General features: G+C 55.1%; 5 protein-coding genes across 5 annotated transcripts; 2 read left to right on the forward strand and 3 right to left on the reverse strand.

Moving 5' to 3' along the window:
- Positions 1-248: 248 nt before the first annotated feature.
- Positions 249-2,054, reverse strand: VTJ04DRAFT_8328 (uncharacterized protein; the record flags this gene model as incomplete). Its single annotated transcript, XM_069366753.1, has 1 exon — positions 249-2,054. The coding sequence occupies one exon, from the start codon at positions 2,052-2,054 to the stop codon at positions 249-251; it is 1,806 nt and encodes a 601-aa protein (XP_069217656.1).
- A 1,054-nt stretch (positions 2,055-3,108) lies between these two features.
- VTJ04DRAFT_8329 (uncharacterized protein) lies at positions 3,109-5,025 on the forward strand (the record flags this gene model as incomplete). Its single annotated transcript, XM_069366754.1, has 1 exon — positions 3,109-5,025. One exon carries the CDS (start codon positions 3,109-3,111, stop codon positions 5,023-5,025), a length of 1,917 nt encoding a protein of 638 aa, XP_069217657.1.
- Positions 5,026-5,350: 325 nt separating this feature from the next.
- On the reverse strand, positions 5,351-6,340 carry VTJ04DRAFT_8330 (uncharacterized protein; the record flags this gene model as incomplete). The annotated part of the gene is made up of 3 exons (XM_069366756.1): positions 5,351-5,429; positions 5,491-6,017; positions 6,080-6,340. 3 exons carry the CDS (start codon positions 6,338-6,340, stop codon positions 5,351-5,353), a joined length of 867 nt encoding a protein of 288 aa, XP_069217658.1.
- Positions 6,341-9,331: 2,991 nt separating this feature from the next.
- On the reverse strand, positions 9,332-10,831 carry VTJ04DRAFT_8331 (uncharacterized protein; the record flags this gene model as incomplete). The annotated part of the gene is made up of 1 exon (XM_069366757.1): positions 9,332-10,831. One exon carries the CDS (start codon positions 10,829-10,831, stop codon positions 9,332-9,334), a length of 1,500 nt encoding a protein of 499 aa, XP_069217659.1.
- A 1,667-nt stretch (positions 10,832-12,498) lies between these two features.
- Positions 12,499-14,791, forward strand: VTJ04DRAFT_8332 (uncharacterized protein; the record flags this gene model as incomplete). The annotated part of the gene is made up of 4 exons (XM_069366758.1): positions 12,499-12,549; positions 12,639-12,834; positions 12,882-13,055; positions 13,122-14,791. 4 exons carry the CDS (start codon positions 12,499-12,501, stop codon positions 14,789-14,791), a joined length of 2,091 nt encoding a protein of 696 aa, XP_069217660.1.
- Positions 14,792-18,000: the final 3,209 nt, after the last annotated feature.

Here is an 18,000-nt window from a genome sequence, read left to right on the forward strand (position 1 = left end):
GGGGTTAGGGTTAGTGACTAGAACTCAGGGGCTGCAAAGCACAGTATCGGACCATTGGCTCTCTGGGCGGTGGATGTCAATGAACTGGGGTTTCTTTGGTCCTGAGTTGTTCTAGCACCTCAGGAGCCTCAAGGGAAGGAAGAAAGCAGACGACTATTACGGCATACTTAGCTCTTGAGTAGCAGAAACAGATACCCATATTCCTCTGTCTCACCGAGTTCCCGAGATCGGGAAGGTGAGAGACATGATTAATACATGCTGAAAACTGATTCCGCCCATTCTTTGTCAACCGAATCACCACCAGTGTCCTCTCCCAGCGTCCCCGGTGGAAAACTATGCCACCTATCTTGCGCTTCTCGACCATCCCCCTCTGGCCAAATGCTATCCCACACGTTCTCGTCCTCAAAATCAATCAGCGACCCTAGGTCAAATGCCCCCCACCCTTCCCTCTTGAACTCCGGTTCGAGCCTGGGCTTTTCGTGAACAATAACACCACGCCGCAGGCCTCGCTTCCTGACGCCCCTGTGGTCAAGATCCGCCCTTGTACATTCCCAACGTCTCCCAATCCACACCGCCCAGGTGCCTAGGCTTCTGTAATAGGGACCCCAGCCACGCCACCCAAGTAAACCCGGCACAGGCACGTGCGGGCCGACCACGAGTTTCTCAAGGGGCGGCAGGGCTTTCCCTCTGAGCTCCTTGTATTTGACCGTCCTGTGCTCGTTGATGACGTCCCAAATTTCCTGCGCCAGCACCCTATCCATGGCAAAGAGTTTGGTAGTCCTACGGACAACGTCAAGCGCCTCTGGCTGGAGATGATCTTCGATGGCCACCAAGGAAATCACGCCCTTATTCAAAAAGTACGTCCGGTACTCTTCCAAACAATCCAGCACAATATGCGCACGCCTCAGCCTGGGCAGGTGACCCACGGCGCGGTACGCCCAGATCTCCCCCTTCATGCGGTTCACGCAAAGTCGCACGTCTTCAAGACGCGGGCACTTTTGCGAGAGACTCGCTATCGAGTCGAAACTAAGGTTGAATGCTTCAAATGGGGCTGGAAGATGCAGCTTGCGGAGTGTGGCACCATGGTGACTGAGGATTGCTGCTATGGTTCCTACGCCAACCTCACCATCAATGGTGAGGTGTTCCAGCGGCGGTAGCAGAGAAAGGAACTCGGCGACTAGGGGGTCGTAAATAGTTGACCGTGGATATTCCTCCCGTCTAATTTCCATGTCCTGCCTAATGTTGAGATGGAGCGAACGCAACGAGCGGAACCATCCCGCTCCTCCATGACTGGGATCGGCGGCCTTTTTTATCAAGGTTTGCAGAAAGGCCGTGGTGATGAACCCTCGGTAGCTAAAGCGACGAAGGAAGGCGAAATCAACGCACGAAGCCCATGCCTCGATATGTCTTGGCTCTCCTTCCTCGTCGTTCAAACACAATGTGTCTAGTTGAGCCAAGGAGGGAGCTTCAGGAATCTTAAACATGCTGGACTGGACATTGGGGAAGAAGGATTTCCACCATCCAAGCCCTGTTCCCGACGGTTCAATTCCATCTTCGGTGACGTTGGTGTTGCGAGAGATGTGTACGTGCTTCAACCGGGGACCCCATTGGCACAACAACATGTGCGCCACCATCACGTCGGTAAAAGCGGTGCCTTGGGCGCCAATGCGAATGCTGTGAAGGCTCGGGAAGGTCAAGAGTCCGAAATCGTCCGGGTCAATATCGGCAGCTGGATCTGTCCAGGTACTCGGTAGAGTGAAGGTTGAGACGTGCAAGCGGCAGCCTGGGTGGCGATAGTGCAACAGCTGAAGCAGGCAGAGCGGTACTGGGGTAGAGCAACCGTATATGAGATCCGTCAAGGTAGGGAGGTTTACTAGGAACTCAGTAAACGGGTCCCATGCTTCACTCTGGGCTTCTTTGTACTTCCCGGTCAGTGGAGGGGGTACGAAATCCCCGACATCCTCAGTGAGGTCATCAGCCATGTCGTCCATTTCCCTCTCGTAGGGCTTGTTTGACACCATGGAGTTTCGGGAAAATATGACGCCTTTCACCATGATTCCGGTCACGGAGACTCGCCGAACTTGGCGAAATCTCTCCTCTCGACCAAGAATCGACCTCCACCAGTCGATGTCCTCGGTGAGCCTCGTTTTATCGAACACTCTGAACCGGAGATGCTGAAACAATTCTGACGCTGTTAACCGCATCCACAGCCGACTGGCTTCCGATAACTTCAATAAGCTCTTGCGTGGAAGACATTGCAATATGCTGTGGATTATGTCGAGGGAAAGACTGTCTAGTTGGAGGGCGCCGGCATCCATCTTGAAGACAGGTAATTATGCCGTGTTTTGGAGGTGGTGAAAGAGCAATTAGGTAGAGGACGTGGGTAATATTATGCAGGTAATTCTTTTGCAAAATAGAGTAAGGTAGGCAGATTACCGGGTCAAGTAGTTGAAAACAAACAATGCGATGGGTAGACCAGATGCGATCGTCCTCAAGGGCTGGATCTAGGATTGTCGTCGAACCTGATAGCCGTGGTCATACGGAGTGTCCACCTTGAGTCACACCGATTTGGGAGAGCAAGTGGATCCGGGGGACAGGAACGAGGAGAGAGCATCTCTCGGCAAGCTCTTGGCAAGTGGCTTTGGTGGCTTGCCCGGTTGCAACCAGCTATTTTCTCCAAGAGTCAATCAAGCCGAGCTGACACGTTGATGTCGACCTCTCATGCTTCATTCAGACTGAAGCAGGTAGAAACAGTTGGGCGTACTCAGCCACACGACCATGACCCACAAAGCCCCATACCAGAAGTAGGAATTTATCAGTCTTTCCCTTCTGCTGTAACTGAGCTCTGCCGGGCCCCAAACAACGCCCGATCTGATTACTCCCAGGGACTCCAAGGTCTGCTCTTGGCGATCGTCACTTCATGTACAGGACATAGTTACCAGACCTACTCCGGTGGCACTGCCACACGGCGGTGCGCCCTGCACGGATGGAGCATCCCAGGCATGCTATATTTAACGTTGTTTCTCGTGGAAATCGTCTCAACATATAAAGCACTTGTGTGTGATTTCAGCATTGTTCCCCAAGTTCTCACAAAGTTTGGATATTGCGATGGCGTCACAAAACCCCCTCGAAACCCTTCCCCTAGAGCTCTTCCACCGCATCTGCCAATTTCTTCCCCGGCAGAGTTTGTTTACTTTGTCTCTCGTGAGTGCAGCCTGCTATAAGGGGACGGCAGCTGGGCGGGTTGCTCGCATCCGGTTCATCATACGCGATGAGGAGAAGTTATGGCGCGACATCAGCCATTTCGAGAATGTTGTCCTTGGTCCGGATGACCTCTTTCGTTACGTCCGCCGAGTTACAGTCATCGACGAGAAGCATAGCAGCACGCCTGGGGCTAGCGGCGATGAAGATGGAGACTTGACACAAAACATTCCCTTTAACCCCAGTTCCCCCCTCCAGACACCGGCCCAGAAGCAGGCCCAAAACAAGGCCTGGCTCCCCTTCGCCCAGTTTCTTGCGCGCTTGACGGGCCTTACCGACCTGGTGTATTCTTGCACCGAGCAAATTCCGGCGTGTGTGCTCTCGGTACTACGCCAACACCACCGATCCAGCCGTCTTCATGTCTCGACCTTCAGCCTACGCAGCCTCTACCAACCGGTCCCTCAGGCACGGGAGGGCGCACCTCGCATCGATCCAGACGAGTATGCGCTCCTTACGTCGCCCTGCCTTTACAGCATCAGTACCATCCTAGAATCCCACGACTCGGAACCCCGCTACAGCTATAACAGGGAAGCATTTCGCGAAGCGCTGGGCTCCGGACTTATGCCTCGGCTCAGGCACCTCCATGTTCATTTCCGGAGACACTATTCGTTAACGGCCATGGCGAACACAATGATCCGCGAGACGCCAAAAGCCCGGTGGCAGGGTTTCTTCGGCGAACAAAACCCTCCGGGGTCCTCGACGCCTCGCATACGTCTCCCACTCGAAACGCTTGTGATAACGGGCTCATGCGATCCTGAATGGCGATCACCATTTGTAACGTGTCTCCACGAGCTGGAATCATACCTTGACCTCAGCACCCTCCGCCGCTACGGGCATCGCTGCAACCACTCGACCTTAAGTGTGCCAAAGATGATCAAGGTCCTGCGTATGCCCGGCCATACTTGGTTCCGATCGCTCCGTTCTCTGGTCATCGATCCAATTCATCCAGCTGAGGCAGCCGCATTACTGCGTGTGTTGCCGCCATTGGAGGAGCTGGTCTGGCTCGTCAAGATCCGACAGGAGCATCTGAAGCTCATCTTTTCGCGTTTGGGACCCACACTGCGAAAACTGCACTTGAGACTCACTAGTGACGACTCCTTGGACTCTGAGACGATCTTGGCCATGGCACGCTCCTGTCCACGCCTCGAGGACTTGCAGTTGCGTGTCCTCCGCTCGAACGGCGACTCCCAGGAAGTCGCCTTGTACCGCGCTCTTGGACGCATGACGCGGCTTAAAAAGCTTCGTTTGGTGTTGGACTGCGATATGGAAAAGTACACTCTTGTTTACGAGAGCCTCAAAGACAACCCGCCAAAGCAGAGAGCATTCCAATACTTTGCGGCGTGCAAGGTTTTGCGGAATCTTGCCGTGGACGGAGCTCTGGCGCGCGAGATTTGGGTTGTCATCACCAGGGAGATGGCTCGAGCAGGCCCAGAGCATCAAATACCAGTGTCGCCGCTTGAAAACCTTGCTATCGAGCCGAGAGCATCCTGTGAATGGGACACATTGCGCGTATTGCCGATGATGGGCATGTGGCGTTCACGGCGGTTGATATGTACACGCAGCTGGGTCGAAGAGGTGACAGTGCGCACGTTCGAGAACCGCTACGATGAGGCAGAAGATTTTATTGACCCCGAGTATATACCTCGCGCTGAGGCTGTCTGGAGAAAGGTTTGGCCGCAGGCAGGCAAGGAGTGGTGGAAGGACTGGCACAGTTTTCCGTTATCGGTGGAGGAAAGCAACATCGAGGGGACATCAGCGTCATGAGCCTGCAATATCAAGACCAATCCATAATCATGCACCCTTACCCATCTCGCTGCGATGGGTTTCTGGTCCAGTCTACTATTACAAGGTGACCACCAGCATGCAGGTTAAGGAAGAACGGTATTGAATGGGGCATCAATATAAAATAAATTGAACAGCGCTGAGAGTATGTAACATAAACAATACATAATCCGGTGTACATGCCATCGTCGTCACTTCATCTCATTCCCGCCATGCCAAGCCATCACGTATATCGAGTATGGCTCAGTCCGCTCCGAGCGTTACCCCGTATCATTAAAGACTCTTGGCCCTGAAACCCCAGAGCCATTTATTTGCCCTGGCGGTAGGCCTTCCAGAAGCTCTCCATGCGAGCGCGCTGGCCAGGGGTGAACTCCTCGTAGCAAGAGCTGTGAAACACCTGTTAGCTTTTGCGTCGTTGATCCCATACGAAATTCAGGGGATACTCACTCATAAGAGTAGTCCATGTAGTTGTGGATGGGGTCAAGACCGGGCTGGTTGGGGCACGAGTCACGGCCGATGGGGCAGCCGCTGGAGGCGCTGGCCTGGGCGGGGGTGTCGGCAACCGAGTCACCGACGCCGTTGCAGCCGCCCTGGAAGGTGTGGTACAGGCCCATCCAGTGGCCGACCTCGTGGGTGACGGTGTGACCGAGGTTGTAGTTGGTCTTGCTGCCGCCGGGGACGGTGCTGTAGAGCACGGTGCAGCCGTCCCGGATGCGAGTGGTGGTGCCAGCACCGGCGCCCGAGGTCGGGAAGTAGCAGTAGCCCATGTTGGAGCCGAGGTCCTTGAGGAAGTAGATGTTGAGAGCAGCATAGCTGCCCTTGCGGAGCTGGCGCTTCATAGTCATCTCGTAGCCGTTGCCGTCAACAGCCCACTGAGCGTTCACCGTGCGGGTGATCTCCTTGAGGTTGAACTGGAAGCCGTGAGGGGCGTAGGCGGCGTTGAGCACATCCAGTTGGTCGTAGAGCATCTTGTCCTGGGTTGAGTTAGCGTACCATCCTTCATCCAACGTGGTCTATTGCGCAGGGGAGGACATACGGTGACATAGCCACCGCTCAGGGAGGTGGACGAGGCCACGACGTGGAAGTAGGTGTCGATGGTGACAGTGGCCATCATGGTGAAGTTGCCAGAGGCGACCACCTCGGCCTCCTGGGCGGCGAACATCTGCGAGATGCGACGGTGCTCAGCATCAGGCTCCGGAGCAGCGCAGCCGAAGGTGCTACGGCTGTCGTCCGGGCGAGGAGCGGCGAAGACGCCACGGGCCGCCGCAGCGGCGAAAGCGAGAGCAGTGAACCGCATGGTGAGTAACCAACAGAAGATGCCGATGAAGATTGACAGAAGCACGAGCGGGAGCCAAGGCCGGGTAGTAATTAAAAAACCCTTGAGTTCCCTGGGTTGATCCTGGAAATCATCACGACCAAGGAGCCGGATGATGTTCTATATATGCTTCATTCCTATGCCAGCGGACCTAATAGAATAGCCCCAATGTTGTCGTCGCGATGGGGACTCGTAACTGATCTCCATCCTCCTCCCGCGTTCCCGGAGCCTCGCGCGGTGACCATGACAAATTCCGGAAGGTCGTTCCCCACGTTTGACCTAGCGATGGACCCCGAGCCGGAGACCGGGCTGTCATATCGCTTGGCTTCCTTCCTGATCGGACACCAGACCGCCCGCCATGATGAACCCAGTCGAGGCTAGGAGCGTGATACCCGGTAATCCTCCGTTGCCCATGAACTTGTCGGCTCACCGTCGACGCTGCGGGGTATGGTGAGGCCGCAAGACGCGCGCCTGTGTGATCCTGTAATCCCACGAGATAAGGCCTCGGCTTGCCGATGGTGGATGTTAGGTGGTTGCCTTGTTTGTCAGTCTCTCCTCTGGGTCTTCCCCTACATGCCACTCCGATGGGCGATGTGAGGTTGCCGAGAGTGATCCTACCCATGAACGACGGGAGTCAGGATTCAAGTCACGAAATGAGCTAGGGTGTCACGAGAAATCTATCCTCACGTACCAATGATCAGGGGTAGTCGGTGGTTTAGGCTCTATTACCTAGCGCCGACTGACCTCCGGTCTGTCACGCCCGGACCAGCCCCATGGAACTTTGTCGGGAATTGCAATATGTTTCCCCAGACTGCGCCGCAAACAGTAACGAGGGGCATGCCTGTGAATGAGATGCCAAGGCTGACTGCCGAAGTCCGGCGACGGAGAGGATGTGTACGTCCCGGGTGCTTCGACCGATCGATGTTACCTCCCTGATCGGGCAGCTAGCTTAGCCACGCGCGGAGCGGGGCCGTTTTGGACCCTCGCGGGGTGCCATCAAGTAACGCTCGCCAAGCACCACCAAGCTTTGGGAGGCAGGAGACTCAGCCGTGAAGCGTGACGATAAGATCCGATGGTCAAGTCGTGGGAATGCGGAGTGGGATGGCAAAGGGCCTGCGGTATTACTACGGCCAAAGTGATGGGCGCTTTCGGAGTGAAGCATTAGACGCGGCCTCATACCTCACGTCTCGCGTTCCTTTCCGCATGTGATAGACCCAGGATTACCCTTCTACTACTATCTTACCCTGGGATTTGATGTTGTCGGACGAAAGTAGGTATCAATGGGGCTGAATCTCAGGCAATCCGAAAGCCATCATTGGGACCAGCCCCCGACAAAGATAGATGATCTCACCCGCGCGGGCCATGTCGTTTGGATGTGAGAAATCACACGCCTGCAGGATATGCCTTCCACCACCGGTTTAGACATCAAGACATCACATTGGTGATTCCAAAAAGCGCGTGAAACCTTCCTCTCTCTGGCTAGGTAACCACGTAGGGTGGGAATAGAACATCGACTGGGTCCTAGGTATGGATCATGTCTCTGATGACATCGCGTGGCATAGTGAGATATTTTTGTTCTACATCCCTGATATTACTAGGGGCTTCAAGATTACCGCCGCCGCCCTATGGGAGCCTGATTGGTGGTTCTGAAAAAGTGAAGCAAGTGATGACTTTGAGGGCATCTGAAACCACAATAGACCAGGTCCTCTCAGTCACCGACACCTCCCAGCATCCGTCTGCCACCAACCACCAGAGGCTCTCGTCGTTTTCCCTCATAGAAGAACTCATCAAAGCACGACATTCATGGCAGAAATAACGGCAAAATCAACATGAGGCTCTACCATGACCTTGTACGTTTGCTGCCGAGTTAATAACTCCCGAGCGTTCCATCTGTCGCTCTTGATAAACGCCAGCTCTTGGTTCGTCGCGGTGTTCACGATCGTTCCCTTGGAAGAACGAATATTTTGTGTCTTCAATATGACCACTCCGAGCCCGCGGCGTAGTGGCATGAGCTTCACTGTCATCTTTCGATTTCCGAGGACTAAATGAGGATTATCAAACAAGGTATTGTCCGCGTGTCTCAACAAATGAAGAATTCTGGTCGCTGTCCGAGACTAGTTGCCTTCCACTTCGAACAAAGTATGACGTACATTTCATCCAGTCTCGTTTAACTTCATGATCCGCTCCCCCGTCTGTCCTTGGTTCGTGACCGTGTGACCACCGATGGTAGATCGGCCAAAAACGACGCGGTCATGGATGATTCTGATCAGAACTGTGTTTCCCCATGCTAAATCCTTGACCTGCTTGCCAAGGTTTGAGAGATCGAAGTCCCTCCTGTGCTGGACCGTAATGATGGCTTGGTTCTCAAGGTAGACCGTGAAGAAGTTTCACCACTTCTTGATGACCAGTTCTTGAGGTTGCGGTGATCTCAGGTTGTTGTTGAAAGAGAGCGGGCATGCTTGCAGCGTCTCGGCCATAGTGCCCTTGATTATGGTTCCTCAGGAAATGATCCCAGAGTGATTCCGTTTAGGGTAATGAGTTGCTTTGTTGTTGACATGGTCGAGACAAAACGGCGGATTGAATTGTAAGAGGTGCAGCAACATGATTGTTCTCTCAACCTAATCAGAGTATTATCGGCTTCTTTGTCCCGGACAGCACCGAGTCTACCAAGGGTCATTCACTGATAACACAGCCACTTTTTCGGCTGCTTGGGCAAAGCCTAGAGACAGACTTCCGAGCTTTCATTAGAAGAGCTAGGCTGTTGAAGTACATGCCATATTGGTAGCTGGACCTTATCACTCACGGAAAGTGCAGCTGAGCGAAGCCGCTGCTGTATCCTCTTTGCGATCCCCCTTAACTTTTGGACGCAAGAAAAGTGAGTCTATGCTCTATGGCTCTATGATATTTACTTGAGGGACATGAACCCATTGTCCTGTCATGATTTTCATAACCAGGCTTGAACCACCGCAGACCTCAGTCATCGTCATCACTGCTCAAATCATCTTGCTTACGGTTCGCCTCCTCGTTCATCTCCCGCCAAGTACTCCAACTTAACATGGCGAACGCGGCAATGATGAGAGAGCAGCCAAGAACAGCTGCTGGACTCAAGGGAACCCCCGTGAGCCACCAATCCGCAATGGCAACGATGAAGATGGTGAGTAACGCAGCGACGGAGCTCAAAACCGGGCTGGTCAAGGAGATGAGCGTCAGGAAAGATCCAGAGAAAACCATGTTCATGATGACACTGATGAACAACAACCAGGCGGTGCGCCCTGTAGGAACTTCAAATGTCTCCCAGCCAAGGACATGTAGCAATGGCAGTGGAATCCACAAGACCAACAGTGTGAAGGCGCCCATCAAGCTACCGAAGGTATTGGCGAATATAACACCGCGAGTGGCGTCAAGTCCCTCTGGCGGACATGCGTAGCGCTTGTAGAGGACCTCATACAGGCCGTAGAGAACAGATCCGATCCCAATGATGATGTTTCCCAGGAAGCGTGTCGCAGGGTCAATCAGGCCCGGCTGGCCACTGCCAGCATCGGTGTTGACTGTTGCTGATGCTTCGGAAGAAGACCCTGAGCCATCGCCGTACGCCACGATCAGGACCCCTGCAATAGCGACGGCGACAGCCAGCATCTTGTCGAGGCGGAGACGCTCCTTCAGCAGGGGTACCGAGAATGCGTAAGCAAAGAAGGCGCTGCAGTTGTAGATCGCCGTTAAGTCGCTTGGCGTGGTCATGCTGACAGCCAGATACCAGGTCAGTCCGGCAACGGTCAAGGCAGAGGTTACCACAGCGGTGGTCTTGGCCAGGTATGGCCACGGCGAGTGACCATAGTCGAGCAAATCGTTTGGGGTATTCGCTGCCTTAGCTGCGCGGATGTCCCGCGTTTCTACAGCCAAGGCAATCCCCCGCAATGTTCTCCAATGCTCATCCCAAAACCTCCGCCAGGACATGTGTCCTGCTCCCGCGCTGCGCCGTCTCCGGCGCCGGCCATCAAGAAGATGGAGGATCAGAAACTGCGACGGCCACAGAAAGACCCATGAGCTGTGGGTGAGAAAGAGCATGCAGTACGCCTTGTCCCAGCCGAGGTCGTGTTGGATGTGGGATGCGAGCATGGTCTGGACCGTGAAAGAGATGAGCGAAGTGGTAAGGAAGAAAGCTGCGTAGGCATACCGACGGCGCGCCTCAGCGCGCGCTGCGGCAGCCGTAGCTTGGGGCGGGCTGCGGGAGCGGAGCAGCCCGGTGCTCCCCCCCGTGTTGGTTCGAGTCGTCATGGGCTGTGCTGGAGAAGCCGAGGACGCGAGAGTTGTGGAAGCCGCCTGGCACGGTAGGTCCGCTTGGCGTACAAACGTGCGGTACAGGGGACGGCCACGGGTGACGTCGCAGTCGCAATCGCAGTCGGGACAATAATCGTCGTGATCGCGGGACGTCAGCAGAGGTTCGGCACAGCGTGGGTCGTTGGACCTCAGCATGGTTCAGGAGCAGCCTCGTCTGGAAGATCTGTGGTGGGTGGCGAGGCTGATCCGTGGCTCCGGTTCCAGAAATAGCTGGGTTCTAGGGTTGATCGTAGTCGCCCCTGTGGTAGGGGGTTTCAGGACGGTTTGTCGAGGTTGTTCTGAGGGGTTCGGGTGCGAATGAAACGCTGAGTGACGTCGAGCGCCATCAAAACAGACTTGAGGTTGAATGTGTCCGCGAAGATAGGTTTATCAAAACAAGGATGAACAAAAGAATATTTCCCAGGCAAATTCGCAATTGCTAGCAGCAATGTTGCGATTTGCAATGGGGTTTGGAAGATGGAGAAGGGGAGAAGAGGAGCATGACCTGGGAACCTGGAAGTCTGGGCCAGGTGGTGGGTAGTGACTCCGGGACCCCCTGACGGGTCTCTCGGGACCCGGCAGACAGGTGACGTCCACAGCTGCGCTTCCCGATCTGTGGGGGATCTGCCAATCATTGCCAACGACGGCCTGCAGTTGATTCCCTTTTGGGATGGTTGTGGGGCGTCCGTTGCGCCAAAGCTGCGGGCTTTCTGGCAACATCACATGAACTCAAAAAGGACGGTTTGGGGTGTCGCAAGCAGCCTGACGGGAAGGTGCCTCGGGAAAACCCGACTTCCGATGGGCACGAGATATGATGGCCAGAAGGGTTGTGAGTTAGAGAACTACATAACAATACCTCCACGGGCTATTGTAAAGGAAGGACTTATATCCTCGATTAGGTTCGTGGATGAGAGGGAGAATGAAGGACTCGGGTTCCGGAAACCAGCGCAGCCCAAAACATGGAGGATGGAGGACGGGCCACAGCCGGGAGAGTTTCCAGGCGATGAGAAGGCAGGCCATGCCTTGTGGAGGACAATGGCCAACTTTCGATGGCTGTTCCTCGGGTCACGTGCGGAACTTCGGCATCAAAGACTGCCCTGATCTCACCCACAGACAACGACGTCGACAGCCGTTCTTGCGAGCTCTGAATGTCGTTATGTGGTATTGCCGTCCCTTGCAAGCGTTCGTGGTTCATTTACAAAGAAAGGGTTAGTGTCAGCTTCGTTGGTTCTGCCGTTAGAAGCCATGCGCTTCTGAAACCCTAACCCTTCACTCAAGACTGCACCCTAACCCTGATCCTAACCGCTCGCCCCATCTGACCAGGGTCCCGCCCGCGCATCACGTGCGGGGAGCTCAATTAAGGAGATTCGCGTCAGTCGCGTCTCTCTTCTCGACCAAGGCCGACCAGGACCTGACCGCACGCGTCTTTTTCGCGATTTCGTTCCGACCTCCCCTCCAGCCAACGACTGCCGCCCTCTTGTCTGCAATCGCCCATTGGATGTTGGATCGAGTAATCCTCTGCCAGCCTCGCGCAGCGCATTCAAAACGAGCGACACGCAGTGAATTGCACAGCGAGAACGCGGCCGGCCAGACATCGCACCAAGCGCCCGCATTGACTCTGTCATCGACCACCGAAGCAGATCAAGGCATCGAACCTCCTGCCCGTTCCTTAAATATCTCTACGCCGAGCCAGTGTTCTGTTTTCGAGTCAGTCGGCGATCCTACGTGTTAGCGACTCCTGTTGAGTCCTGTTTCTGTCGCTGCGGTTGTCGTCGACTTCGTATCAGTGAGCCGTGCGATATTGGTCGCTCTTAATCTGCAACATGGCCGCCGACCACCCCAAGGCGGGGATATACAGCGCTACGTATAGCGGTGTCAGTATTTCCTAACACTGCTGCTCGTCCGTTTCTACCCTAGTATCTGCATATATTGCGAAACTGACCAAGCACCATGGCGTCTCCAGATCCCCGTCTATGAGTACCAGTTTGGCCCTGACTTGAAAGAACATGTTATGCGCCGTCGAGAGGACAACTGGATCAATGCCACCCACATTCTCAAAGCAGCCGGTTTTGACAAACCTGCGCGCACCAGGATTCTGGAGCGCGATGTCCAAAAAGACGTCCACGAGAAGATCCAAGGCGGCTACGGGAAATACCAAGGTGCGATTTCCTCAACATTGTCTCCCCTTCTCTGCTGACTCGTTCAGGAACTTGGATCCCCCTCGAGGCCGGCGAGGCTCTCGCCCACCGGAATAACGTCTATGAGCGCCTGAGGCCCATATTCGAGTTCCAGCCAGGCGACCAGAGTCCACCACCCGCGCCGAGGCATGCCAGCAAGCCAAAGGCCCCAAAAGCCAGGCCTGCTGTTCCAAAATGGGGCAGTAAGTCTACCGGCAGACATCCCCATCTGTCGAAACCCACCGGCTTCTCACACAGAATCGCCGAAGGTGCCGTTGTCCAGGACGAGTACGACAACGCGAGCCAAATGAACGAGGATGACACCCCGGACAATCTCACCGTCGCCTCAGCTTCGTATATGGCCGAGGACGATCGATACGACATGTCGCATTTCTCAACCGGTCATCGCAAGCGTAAGCGCGAGGAGATGTTGCAAGACCTTACGGAACAACAGCACGCTGTTTACGGCGACGAACTGCTTGATTATTTCTTGCTCTCTAGAAACGAGCAGCCTGCCATCCGTCCCGACCCCCCGACAAACTTCCAGCCCGACTGGCCCATTGATTCGGAAGGTCATACTGCCTTGCATTGGGCTTCAGCCATGGGAGATGTCGAAGTCATTAAGCAGCTCAAGAGGTTCAACTGCAACCTGGCCTCCCGCAACATCCGGGGCGAAACCCCGTTTATGCGCGCCGTCAGCTTCACCAACTGTTACGAAAAGCAGACCTTCCCGCTAGTCATGAAGGAGCTCTTCAGCACCGTCGATGAGCGTGATGACAATGGCTGTACCGTGATTCACCATGCTGCCACCATGAAGGGCGGCCGTGTTGCCAGCCACTCATGTTCGCGATATTATCTTGACAACATCCTCAACAAGCTGCAGGAGACGCGCTCCGCGGACGAAGTACAGCGTCTGATCGATGCCCAGGACAAAGATGGGAACACTGCTGTCCACCTGGCGGCCATGGCCAATGCCCGCAAGTGTATTCGTGCCCTGCTGGGTCGCGGCGCCTCCACCGACATTCCCAACAACGAGGGCCTGCGGGCCGAGGATCTCATTCGGGAGCTGAATACCTCCAGAAGCCACAAGAATCGTGGCCCTCCCCAACGGTCTTCCAGCCCCTTCGCTCCTGACTCCCAACGCCACAACGCCTTCCGCGATGCTCTTGGTGATTCTGAGGCAAAGTTGGCACAGGTCAGCTTCCGCAGTGAAGCAGCCAACACGGTCCAGTCGCGCATCACCCCGCTTGTCCTTCAAAAGTTCCAGGATCTTGCCCAGAGCTATGAGAATGAGCTCGATGAAAAGGACGAAGCGGAAAAAGAGGCTCGTCGCATCCTGCTCAACACGCAGGCTGAGCTTGCCAACCTGCGCGCTGCCGTCGCCGACATCGAGGCCCGTTTGGAGGCCGACGATGTCGCCGCAAAGACCGAGGCTGAGGCTGCCGAACTCTCCAAACGAGTCTTGGCATACCTGACCCATCAAAACCGCATCGTCGTCCAAGACGCCGTGGCGAAGCAGCTTGCTGCAGTCAATGGTGACGGCGCAGCCTCGAATGGCGAGAACAGAGCCAACGGCGAGCAACCTAGCGAGAGTGCTGAGCAGCTCAACGGTGGTTCTGCCGCCGACACACCAGCCGAGCGGCTCCGCCTTGCCGCAGAACTGCGCGATCTGCTTGAAGAACAACGCCGCGCAGAAGCGGACTACGTCGAGGCCCGCGGCCTCACGGGTACGGGGGATAAGATCGACCGCTACACCCGCCTGCTGCACTCGTGTCTGCCTCCCGAGGACCACGAGATGCTAGATGAGAACCTGGATGACCTGATCAAGATGATGGAGGACGAGGCGGATCTTGGGGCTCCCTCAGGACCCGGGGCAGGCCCTACTGCTGGCCTCGGGGTATCCTTGCCCGGAGGTGTGAGGGCGGGTGTGGATAGTTAGGAAGCTGTCCCGGTTCAGATGGTGCGGGTGTATGTGGTAATGGGTGTCTATAACGGATGGCTTGGGCACGTGGCGTTTGGATTTGATTGTTTTTGTTCTTTTATTGGCACCTTTTTGTTCTCCTTGTTGGTTGTTGGCGTTTGGGTACTTGGTGGAATCACTTCATTTTCTGGCCGCCTCCTTTTCGAATTTATAGTCCCATCCATTATTTCTATTTTCTTGTCCGTTGGGGTTGCGGTGGCTATCGTACATACAAAGACACAACACGGTACAATCCTCAAGTGGACCCGGGGTGATTGCTTGTTATTCTTCTGTCTGTCCTTGTTTGGCTTGACGATGTGTGCGAAATGAGTGTGTGAGAAGCCTGGGTTGTGTTTAGTGTGGAATGAAGCGGCGTGGAAACAGAAGCTCCCGTAGGTGTGCCAGCCTCCCCTCACATGCATTTCGGGCACCAAGCTCTTGCCGCCCGTTGCCGCTCATGTCACGTAACGCCACGCAGATTCCAAGATCTCTTCATCTGCGTGGGACTTCCTGGTGCCATGCCGGAAAGACCGCGCGACCAGTCGAGGAGAGAAAGCTGAGGCGGAGGCATAAGTCTACAGAGGCACACAGAGGCACCTATGGAAAAGCAGATAGTTAGGGACGGGGTGAGGTTATAGTCATGAGTTACGTAAATGCCTAAGTGTCTGGTTGCGTTCATGTCATCTTGCCGACGGTATGTTCGTTTAGGGGTGTGATTATATCCCGGAGGTGTTGTGATTGTTGTGGTTGGTTGGTTGGTTGGTTGAGCCTCATCAAAGCCTTCCCGAAGCCCTGACGGGGTCCAATATTGCAATGCCTTGCAGGAGGCGAGCTTGGATGTTGCCATCGAGGCGGTCAGGGATCCACCGCAGGGCTCAGAGCCTTGTTGTTGGTCGTGTCGCAGCGATACGACCGAGGCTCTGCTATTATCGGGACGATTATCACCGCTCCACCCGCTTGAACTGATGGCTGCCAACCTCATCCCCATCAACCATTCGAGATAGGCTTACAGGGCAGGAATGCGGACAGACGCTCATGACCGTCCACTCCCTAACGACATCGACCAATCGAGTGTGTGATGCAATACCGGATCATGGCCCGGGACCAATAACTCGAGGTCATATAAAGAGTGGTCAACGAGAGAGGCCGCCACAGCGGAACGATCAGCGACTTGTCTTGCATGACAGTATCGACTGGGCACGTTGGTTGGCTCTGGAAGACCGGAGAGTTTACACGGATCCAAAGAGCCTCGTATCAGATATGGGCGGTTCTCGCAGTTGACCTGAATACGTCATGTGGGGATAATTGGAGGTCGATATCGAAAACATACAAACACAAGACGGGCATCGGCGGGAGGAGGGGCTGGCCCTTCGGAACTTTCCGTAGAACCTAGAGTCTCTGCGGCAATGGCGACAATGAGGTTTGGTGACGTAAGGCGCCTCCCGCCTAGCTCGGTGGAATCTGCCTTGAGCAAACTGTGAGCTAAGTATCCCCACAGGCCATCTTTTCGTTTCCCACTTGCCCGTGGCAGGAAGTCACTGGGTGGAGCACAGGCTTGAGGGCCGCCGTGAGACATTGTGCCGCGGACAGCCTGGCTGGGTGAACAACGCGAGGACCGGACCGGGTGAACTCTCCGTCTGCGGCGCGGTAGCATCGATGCCGTATCTCGGCCACTCATGAGTCCAGCTCATGGACGTTGTGACATGTCACGAGCATCGTTGGATGATGCGGCAACCCAGGGAAGTTGTGGCATCAGGAGTTCGAATCGCCTAAGAGGCGAGTAACACGACAAAACTGGGGCTGAGGGCATCGAGAAAGTGTGGGTATCGTTTCTAAGTCCTAAAGTCCCGGTGTGTCCTTGCGGAGATCCGCCTGCAGTATCCCAGATCCTTCCGTTTCATCGAACAGAGCCGTCTCGGGTAGAGATGTGTGGCGGCAAAGCTGAACACGGATGATTCGGGGTCATTGTGGCATCGGCACAACATAGCCAGCTGAGCCAAGACTTGGTTTTGACCAACCAGCCTCGAAGGATTGGGGTCGCTTCAACGGCGGCCTCTCTGCTGGACCTTGCGCATACCAGGCTTCGCGACGCAGCATTATTTCGCTGCCGCGTTTATGAGCACACAAAATAGCGGTATGACGGCTGCGTGAGTCGGTAAGCCAGTTGTCTTCCTGACAGCGGTTGATTGTTCGGCGGACATATTTGGGAGCCTCAAAACCATCCTGCCGTCAAAGCCTTTAACGTGACGTTCGTGCTCTGCATGTAAGTACATGTGCTAGTGTCGCTTGTCGCCCTAGATTAGTTGGCGGGTGGATCTTCCTCAAGAGTAGGGTTGCACCAAACCGGGGGCGGATGTTCAATTTGAACCAGGCGTTGCCCAGATCAAGTGACCAGCCCGAAGGCCGGCGTTTTGTAAGCTGTTTAACGATGAGTAAGGTGGCGGGTGGGGTTTTGTTGCTCCCGTGCAAAAACTTCGCTGAGAATGAAATACGATGCAATCCAGTGTTATGCTGCGTAGACGCAGGGCGGGTTGGCCTTGGTGTTTTGTTGTTGTGCCCCGCCTCTCGTCTCGGGGCTGCAAGGCGTGTTCTTGGCACCCGCTGCAAAGAGCCGCGATCCCGGTCGGGGTGGTATTGGAATGTGCAGGGGTTAGTTCGTAGGGCTGAAGAAGAAGAAGCGGGGTGATGGGAGGGCTGGGACTTTCGTCAGCGGCTATGGCCATCCCAGGTCATGGATGGATCCTCCCGAGTCCCACGACCCTCCATCACAAAGAACACCATCATCCAATCGATGGCTTATCAGCTCAAACGCCGCAATCCGGCAGCACTCGTACACCAGCCGCGTGTACTTGTGCAAAGTTGTATCCAGTCGCCTGAACCAAGCGGGCTCGCAGATGATGTGGGGGAGCCAAATGATGGGTTTGACATACCAGAGGTCTCGTGGTGTGTTGCATATCCGATGAGCAACATCCGATGCTCCACGATGTCGGACAATCTTGTATATGATGCGGAACCGACGAGAGTACCAGGGAGACGTGCCGGCAGTCAAGAAGGATTCCATGTCCATCCAGCCAGCTGCCCGGGATTGAGATACACTAAGACAGTGGCGATAGTAGTCGATGAAGGAGGCGAGCCTTCACCGAAGAGCAGATACAAATGTTTCATACCCCTCGTTGCTGTTTATGACG

This window comes from Mycothermus thermophilus (genome assembly GCF_041956435.1).
Source record: "Mycothermus thermophilus strain CBS 625.91 unplaced genomic scaffold VTJ04scaffold_5, whole genome shotgun sequence".
Classification (NCBI taxonomy): domain Eukaryota; kingdom Fungi; phylum Ascomycota; class Sordariomycetes; order Sordariales; family Chaetomiaceae; genus Mycothermus; species Mycothermus thermophilus.